Source organism: Papaver somniferum, chromosome 7 (assembly GCF_003573695.1).
Source record: "Papaver somniferum cultivar HN1 chromosome 7, ASM357369v1, whole genome shotgun sequence".
NCBI classification, from domain to species: Eukaryota; Viridiplantae; Streptophyta; class Magnoliopsida; order Ranunculales; family Papaveraceae; genus Papaver; species Papaver somniferum.
Window position 1 is genome coordinate 25,373,642 of NC_039364.1, and position 9,147 is coordinate 25,382,788.

General features: G+C 35.7%; 1 protein-coding gene across 1 annotated transcript; it reads left to right on the plus strand.

Annotated features, from left to right (window-relative positions):
• Nucleotides 1-4,985: 4,985 nt before the first annotated feature.
• LOC113296739 (violaxanthin de-epoxidase, chloroplastic-like) lies at nucleotides 4,986-8,506 on the plus strand. The gene is made up of 6 exons (XM_026545066.1): nucleotides 4,986-5,142; nucleotides 5,544-5,864; nucleotides 5,965-6,134; nucleotides 6,448-6,544; nucleotides 6,650-7,041; nucleotides 7,541-8,506. The coding sequence occupies exons 2-6, from the start codon at nucleotides 5,574-5,576 to the stop codon at nucleotides 8,052-8,054; spliced, it is 1,464 nt and encodes a 487-aa protein (XP_026400851.1). The 5' UTR covers nucleotides 4,986-5,142; nucleotides 5,544-5,573; the 3' UTR covers nucleotides 8,055-8,506.
• The last annotated feature ends 641 nt before the right edge of the window (nucleotides 8,507-9,147 follow it).

Genomic DNA, 9,147 nt, shown 5'->3' on the forward strand with positions numbered 1-9,147 from the left:
TCAACTTGGTTAGGGCTCAACTACATTCCAGTCCGAAGTTAACTTATAGTAGGCTAGTGTTTGTAGCGACTTAATACAGTATGGTGTTCAAATATGGACTAGGTCTCGAGGTTTTTATGCATTTGCGGTTTGCTCGTTAACAAAACTTCTGGTGTCTGTGTTATTTCTTTTCCGCATTATATTTGTTTATATAATTGAAATATCACTGGTTGTGCGTAATTCAATCAATTGGTAAATCCGACCTTTGGTTGTTGATTGAAATTGATTGACACTTGAACATTGGTCTTTGATACCGTTCAAGTTGTTTCTCATAATAATCAGGCTCACGGATTTCTATGTGTTTGATTTTCTGATTAAATTGAGAAACAAAGATATAACTCTTGGATATATTTCCTTGATTGAGTTTGACTGTCTAGTTGATTCTCTTGGAATTATATTGGAGTTAGTCCGTACAGATTGCCGAACGAAATATTGGGTGTGGTTGTTAGACCCCCACTTTTTCAGATATACCTCTAAAAATAGCTAGATATACTTGGTTTAATGGTCAATCTAACCCTGTTATGAGCAGGCTTGGTAGATTCCTCATTTCACCTTCTTTTGGGACCAAATTTCCTTATGTTTCACATCTAGATAACCCTAGCTACTTCAGATCATAACCCCATCCCTTAATAGAATCAAGACATCTCTGACCCTTCATGAGGACCTATCCCTTTTAGGTTTGAAATTATGTGGTTCATGGAGAATGGTTTCATTGAATTGTTGGAAGAGTGGTCGTCATCTTTCTATTTTACAGATAGTCACAGTACAATTTTATGGTGCAAGTTGAAGGCTCTTTAAGAAAATATCAAAGAATGAAACAAACAGGTTTTTGGTAATACTTCTACTAGATTGAATAACATTTTATCTGAGATTGTATCTCTTGATATTTTGGCCGAGGATACATTGTTAACTGAAGCACAACAAAAACAGAAACAAGTATTCAAAACTGAGTTTGACAAAGTTACACATATGGAGGAAATCTCTTGGAGGATTAAATACAATTCTAAATAGCTAAGAGAAGGTGATAGCAACACTTAATTCTTCATTAACCAAGCAACTTCTAGAATACAATCAGACAACTATATATACTAATGGTGCTCTTGTTTTTGACAAAGCTAAACTTAAATAACACTTTGTAAGTTTCTATAAAAATATTTTTAAAGAGGAATAAATCATAAGACTTGTCCTAGAAGGTACTGAATTTGATAGTATTAACTACAGTGGATTTCGTATTCTTGATTTTTGAATCTGTGGTGTTGCATGCCATAAATGATTTAGCACAAGACCAGACACCTGGGTATGATGGATTTTCTATAATGTTCTTTAAGAGAAGCAGGATTTTCATAAAGTTTGACATAATGGGTACCTTCTTTGAATTTTGTGATAAAGGTTGTATTGATGTAAAATATAACCCACATTCATAACTTTAGTTCCCAAAAAAGATAATGTAGAATCCATTAAAGATTGCAAACCTATTTACTTACAAGTGTTTACAAAATACTTGTAAAAATGTTAACATCCAGATTTAAGTTAGTTATGTCAAAGCTTACCTTTCCAGTACATTATTGCTAATGAATTGGTAGATTCAAGATTAAAATTTGAAAAGCATGGTGTTATTTGTAAGATTGAGAGATTGAAAAGCTTTTGATGGGATATATATTCTGCATAAAATGAGCTTTAATAGTAAGTGGTCCAGGTAGATGATATTTTTATTATTAGACAACTTCTTTATTATTCCTTATAAATGGTTCGACATTTGGTTATTTCAATAGTTCTGCGGGTGTCAGGCAGGTTTGTCCTATTTCTCCTTTACTTTTCAACATTGTAATTGAAGTATTTTCTAGATATGTTGACAGAGCTGCAAATTCTCATCCCTTTAATGAGTTTTCTGTTGGAAAATTAGGCATAAATAGGAGGATTAAAAAAAAAACACTGACAGAAATTGTTTACTTTGCTCTAAAAAGAATTGTTGTACTTCCGGCTTCAAGGCTCGATTGAGATTCTTTTAGATAAACATTTTGGCCCTCCAAATAAATTGGTGATTACAAATGGGTATATGAAATATTACCGCCAGGATACAATGAAGCCCTATGGATTCAATGTTTGTACCCCTTGATCCAACCAAGAACACACAATAACAAGGTACTGATGATGCTTAGAAGAGAGAAAACAAAAAACTTATGTTCTTCATACTTGAATGAGAATCAATCATCAGTATTTATAGGGGACTCATGCCTACTGGAGATGCCTCTTCATTTCTAATAGATATCAATAGTGTCTAATGAGAATGAATATGTCTTATGTGAACCAGCCTTTGGAGATGCTTATTCATCTCAAAAAAACATCCATTACGTCTATTAGGCATATGACGCTCCCCGATCGTAGCGGCAAACCAAAAACGAAAATCATTTTATTTTCTATGAAATTGAAAAATATCCAACATTTTCAATGGATGAGAATAGTTTAGTTGTGAATCAACCACATTATGCTGATGATACAATCTTTTTTGTGGACAACAAGAAAGAAAAACTCATTAACTTGTTTTCCATCCTTAATACGTTCCATCTTTAAATGCTTTGAGTACATTGCAGGTCTTAAAGTGAATACTTCAAAAACAAGACTTATTGTTATAGGCAATAATATTCTAGACATCAATACATAGGCTGCAGAGTTAGGTTGTGGAACTGACACTCTACCTTTCATGTATCTTGGTATGCCTCTCAGATGAAAAATCTCTTCTAAGGCAATTTAGGACCTAATTCTGGAAAGATTTGATGCTAGGCTTTCTTTGTTGAATCAATGTTTTCTTTCAAAAGGAGGTAAAGTGGCTTTGCTGAAGTGCATTTTTACTTATCTACTTATGTATTATTTCTCACTTTTCAGAGCTCCTAGTTCCATTATATATACATTGGAAAAAAAGATGAAAAACTTCTTATGAGAATATATTGATGGAAGTAATAGTTGCTCATATTTGATTAATTAAATTCAAGTTTGTGCCACCAAAGAAATGGGAGGTCTTGGTATCCTTAATCTTAAAGCTATGAATTAAGTTGTACTTTCTAAATGGTGTTAGAGGTTTGGTGTTAAAAAAAATCATCTGCGGTACAAGCTAATTGCATAAAAGCACGGTTGATCAGTTCACCACATGGTGTTTTTTGCTGGAAAACTATTGCTGAAACTAGCCATCATATTTCTTCAAACTCAACTCTCGGTTTACGTTTCGACACTTTGAAGTCTTTTTTGGCATGATACTTGGATTGGAAACAACTGTCTGACAAAATCTTTTAGTTTATTGTACAAGCTAGATAACCCGAAACCAGCAAATATTAATGAGCATATTGCAGATGAAGGCTCTTGGAAATTTGAATTCAAAATGGTTTTTATCAAATACTGAAACAAACATGTCAGTTGTTCTGTTCTTAATCATTGGTTCTTCTCCTACAATAAGAGACAATTTACAAGATACTAGTACAATACATTCCTCTAGTGTTTTTTCAATCAAATCTCTAGATTCTTCCCTGATTGCAAATATTGGTACAAGGGACTTCGCACACAAGTTCATCTTGAAGAAAGTAGTTCCTCCAAAAATAAATTTTCTCATCTGGTGTGCAGTCCATGGCCGTCTTAATTCTCAAGACATGCTCTGACACAAAGGAGTGGACATCTACAACTCTTGTATTCTTTGTGGTAACCATGCAGAGTCGCACGATCATATCATTCTTCACTATAAGCTAGCTTAAATTTTATGGTCTGGCATAACACCTAAGAATTAGGCTTGGGTCTTCATACAAACGATAATTGCTTTCGCACATTCTTAGTCTAATAATCATCTACCGAACTCTGGTAAAGTGTCTTGGAATCTTATCTCGGCTGCTCTCATTTGGGTCCTCTGGAGGGAACAAAATTGCCTCATATTTGAAGAGAAGTATAGTTTCTAAGACGAATTTGGACTTAAGTCTAGATGGCAGATCTTTGGTGCTAACTTGGCAGGTGTTTTAGAAAAGATGATTCATATCAACTTTACAAACTTTCTATATAATTGAGATTCTGTATTTTTGGTTTTTCTTTTATTTTGTCCACTTTTAGTAGACTCTTGTATATCCTTTCTTCTTGAATAATATTCTCTCTTCCAATAAAAGAAAAATGGTAATCGTTATATATTAACTATTGCCGATGATTATACCCATGTATTTGGGTTTTCTTGATGATATTTAAATTTGAAACATTAAAATATTCGTTTTGCTTCTTTAATCAACTTATTACCCAGTATAAGCATCGTTCTCATATTCATGAAATCTGTTTTATTTTTTGATTCTTTTATTAGTTCGTGACTTTCAAAAATTTTGATCGGGTGGTAATATATTCACTTCAACCTATTAATAAAGCATCTTCGGTTCTGCTTCCAGACTCATTTATACTATTTATTACAAAATACAAAGATTCGGATCATGACAATGTTTAATTCTAGTTCTAGATGTTATTTTTCCATTATAAAGTGATTCAGCTATTGGACCAAACACAATAATACAATAATGATAGAAAGAAAGAAAAATAATGATAGAAAAACGACAGTGTTATTCAACTCCCTCTTTTCCACCTTCGTATTCACTTCCGTACAATCTAAATCCCATATTTGGAGAATGATGAACCCCACTTATACTTGAATGTGAATTTAAATTCAGATGTGTGGTTAAGATTGCAGGGAGGTGAATAGGGAGATGGAAAAGAGGAAGTTGAATAGCATTTTCCAAAATGTTTGGCCAAGTACGTATGATTATCCTCAGCTCACCAGGCTGGACTAATTTTGGCTGAAACTTTGACTTGACAAACAGTCTCTTTGGGTCATTTTGGCTTTGCCGAACACCGTGGGGCTAATGAGAGAAATAGTGAGTCATGGGATGGGGTTATAACCCATTACGTTCAGTCTCTTGTCTCCACACGATAATCTAATATCTTATCGAGTTTCAATGGCTTCCCTTCCCCGTACTCCCAACCATTTCTCTTCTTCTTCTTCTTCTATTACATTTACACATGCAAAATATGTCTCGTTCGACTCCTCCACTTCTTCTTATTCTTATCTCCTCCTAGATTCTTCCCTCCCAGGTTTGATTCCAAACACCTTTCTGGTTTATTGTTCGTCTTAACTAATTTACAATTCAGTTTTAGATGTTTGCTTAACTGGGATTGAAATGATAAGCATTTGATTTTAGAAATTGATCTCAACAATTTCCCCCATTTCTGTAGCATGCAGTCTCAACACTATCCCCCATTTCTTTATTTTTGGTGTTTTGCAAAAAAAGAAATCGAGAAAACTCACATATATTCCTTAATGTCATTGTTTATGTCATTTGAATGGGCATTTCGAATCCTTTAAGTTTTGCAGATTGTACTTTTTATCTGAATTTTTGGAAATTAGTCTAGCATATCTGGTTTTGATTCACAGAAATGGTGTACAGTGTATGCTACTCTAAACGCCTCCTAACATGGCTTCAAATTGATTCCAGGTAACAAGTTTTGCACCCACCCATACTAATATGGCATCTGCTGCATATTCAATCTACTTATCCTATGACAAGAAAGTTCTTGCTCGTATTGAGTCCTTACCTAAAAGCGATGGAAGGTTTCTACAAAAGGGGACCTGGAACCAGCACAGGTTATTTAAGATGAAATATAGGCCTAATAGGTTAGTTTCTAGAATCCCGAAGCAGGCAAGATCATTCAAAACCTATTTGCAGTGTAAGACTAGAGATTTGCATCTCTCCTTGGATGGAGAGGAAGATACTGCTTCGGATTCTACTGTCACAATTGGTGAACACTGTTCTGAGGTACACAATAAATTGTATTTCTCTTGGTATATCGAGCTCAAGATGTTATAGGTTTAACAAAAATTTGAAGCACTCACTTCTTTTTTTGTTGAAAATGTAGGTGAACGAAGTTGATGTTTGGGGTTCAGTGCTGTCACATCTTACCAAGCATTTGAAGCAAACGCAGGTCACGGTAGCAGCTGGTGTACTTGCATGCATATTCTTACTTGTTCCAACTGCTGATGCTGTTGACGCACTAAAGACATGTGGTTGTTTACTGAAAGAGTGCAGGTAATTCGTCCGAACTTATCATATAAGGAATTGAGTACCATGCATCACTATTAATCTGACTTTAGTATTTTACCCTCAATTTCTTAAGACAGCAAGTTTGAGGCATGTTTCTGAGATTAGTTGGAACGGTATTACTAACATAATGTTTTTTTCGCCTGCATCCATGTGGGTAATTTCCACAAACCAACCAGAGTTTTCCACGTGATTTTGAAATGTAGAATTTTTTGCATAGAGTGTTATATGCAATTCCATGTCTAAGAAGAAACATTGCTTCATCTTTTCTGGACGGTCATCTTTACTCTCTTTGTTTCAGGGTGGAACTAGCCAAGTGTATAGCAAACCCATCTTGTGCAGCCAATGTTGCATGTCTGCAGACATGTAATAATCGGCCCGATGAGACCGAATGCCAGGTTATTTGAGTTTACTTTCTGAAGTCATTCAAGTGACTACTTAATGTTCAAGTATTTAGGAGACTGATTTGTGGTTTGACTGTTTAAGCCCTTGTATTCTTGCAGATCAAATGTGGTGATTTGTTTGAGAACAGAGTTGTGGATGAGTTCAATGAATGTGCCGTCTCTCGTAAGAAATGTGTTCCACAAAAGTCAGATGTTGGTGAATTCCCAGTACCAGATCCTTCAGCACTTGTCAAAAAATTTAACATTGAAGATTTCACTGGGAAATGGTACATCACCAGTGGTTTGAATCCCACTTTTGATGCTTTTGATTGCCAATTACACGATTTCCACATGGAGGCCAACAAACTTGTAGGCAATTTATCATGGAGGATACGAACTCCTGATGGTGGCTTCTTTACTCGAACAGCTGTACAAAAATTTGTGCAGGATCCTGTACAGCCTGGGATACTTTACAATCATGACAACGAGTTCCTACACTACCAAGATGACTGGTTTGTTTATTTTGCTCTTAAAAACCTCCAGTTTTTTTTTCATGCCTGATACATATGGATAGACTATAGATATAGAGTTCCTATCCTTAGTCTTAGATCATTTTTATCTTTCTCTGCGCATGTTTAAAATTATATGTGGAGACCAGATGGAAATGATTCTTCTAAGTCATCCTCCCTAGAGAAGGCCATTGTTTTACTAGTTTTAACCCTTCGCAAATGATCTCTAACGTATGCTTAACCATGCATTTTGCTGTTGTTGAACCGGCGTTCGTATCCCAAACTTTTGGAGCAATTTCGTTCCTACAAGGATGGGTTGATCTTAAAATTAAAAAATAGTCCAAAGTCATTTCCTTGCGGATTCTATGAGCTAATGAAAGAGTCAGAAAACAAGATATACTGTCTTACCAACCTATTACATTTCAGCAACTCACTTACAATTAATCTGCCAGACGCTTAAGATGCATTAACCTTATTGACCTCATTGGGTTGCTTTCTGCAGGTACATTTTGTCATCCAAGATAGAGAATAATGCAGATGACTACGTATTTGTATACTATCGTGGTAGGAATGATGCATGGGATGGATATGGAGGTGCATTCTTGTACACGAGAAGCTCGGTTTTACCTGATAGCATAGTCCCCGAAATAGAAAGAGCAACAAAAAGTGTAGGGCGGGATTTTAGCACATTCATTAAAACAGATAACACTTGTGGGCCTGAACCTCCTCTAGTCGAAAGAATAGAAAAGACTGTAGAAGAAGGAGAAAGGACTATTGTAAGAGAGGTAGAGGAGATTGAAGGAGAGATTGTAAATGAAGTAGAGAAGGTTGAAAGAACCGAAAGGACACTATTGGAGAGGCTATTTGAAGGGTTCAAAGAACTCAAACAAGACGAAGAGAACCTCCTGAGAGGACTTAGTGAAGAAGAGATGGCAATTTTAAATGATTTGAAGATGGAGGCAAATGAGGTTGAGAAACTCTTTGGACAGGCACTACCTCTGAGGAAGTTAAGGTAAATGGCTACTTAGTACAATCAAAATATGCTTATTTGATCTCAGTCAGAAAGAGTTTTCAAAGCTTCCGAGGCTGAAAATAACATAGCAGTTCCGACAAAAACCGAGAGAAAGTGCACTGAAATTTTGCATTCTGTATGGAATAATACGTATCTGTGCAAGAATACTGGAGCCTTCCATCTGTGGAACCTCGTTCCTCCTGCTTTTACCACACTAGCTACTTAAGTTTGATACAATATATGGATTATACGGTGAATACTAAATTACCAATAGTTCCTCTCAGGCCTATATTCTGACCTGAAAAGATTTGCGTAAAATGTCAATTGGAAATTAATTTGTGCAATTATTTCTTATAGTATAAATTCCATTTGTTCTGAGTTTTTTATTTTCTTTTTTATGATCTCTGTTGTTCCAAAAGTGTACAAGCATATCACATACTTTGCAAAGGTTTTACATTTGCATTCTGGTGTTTATTTTGTTTCCCTATAATCGAGCTTGTGGTGATGATTTGAGTTGACTTGACTTGACTTGGTAACTAAAATTTGGATAATTTTAGTGGTTTAACCTTTTACTATCTATTGTTCCTCCTAACATATAAATGAGCCATGATACAACACTCGACACTCGACCCTTCTACTTCCTTCTCATTAGTACTGACCTAATATCACAACAATTACCAAAACGTCCCAATATATAGATGATTTCAAAAGTATCTACATTGATTTTTAAACTATCCGGTGGTGGGGAAGTCCAATGATGATTATGCCCTACATAATGACTATGACGAAATGTATGAACAATATCAGCCAGATAACAAAAAAGTGGATGTAAGAGGGCGTTAGGATTGCAACAATGCTACATTCACCGGGCATGAATCCCGTGAATGCTATCGCGAGAGACCAATGTAGTCGATCTCGGCCATCTCGGCCGAGATCTCGGCGGAATTTTCGTGTTCGGCTAAGTGGGCAGGGAAAGTTAGGATCACGGTAGAACGGAATTGGGACGGAAATCTCGGCTGTCTCGGCCGAGAACAAGCCGAGATGAGTCATCTGAGATGAGGGCCGTTCTGTAATTTCAGTGCAATTAAATCCCTAAA

Coding starts and splice junctions, on each gene's coding strand:
- LOC113296739 (XM_026545066.1), top strand. CDS start 5,574: ATGGCATCTGCTGCATATTCAATCTACTTATCCTATGACAAGAAAGTT. Junction 5,865..5,964: donor TTGGTGAACACTGTTCTGAG/GTACACAATAAA, acceptor TTGAAAATGTAG/GTGAACGAAGTTGATGTTTG. Junction 6,545..6,649: donor CCGATGAGACCGAATGCCAG/GTTATTTGAGTT, acceptor GTATTCTTGCAG/ATCAAATGTGGTGATTTGTT.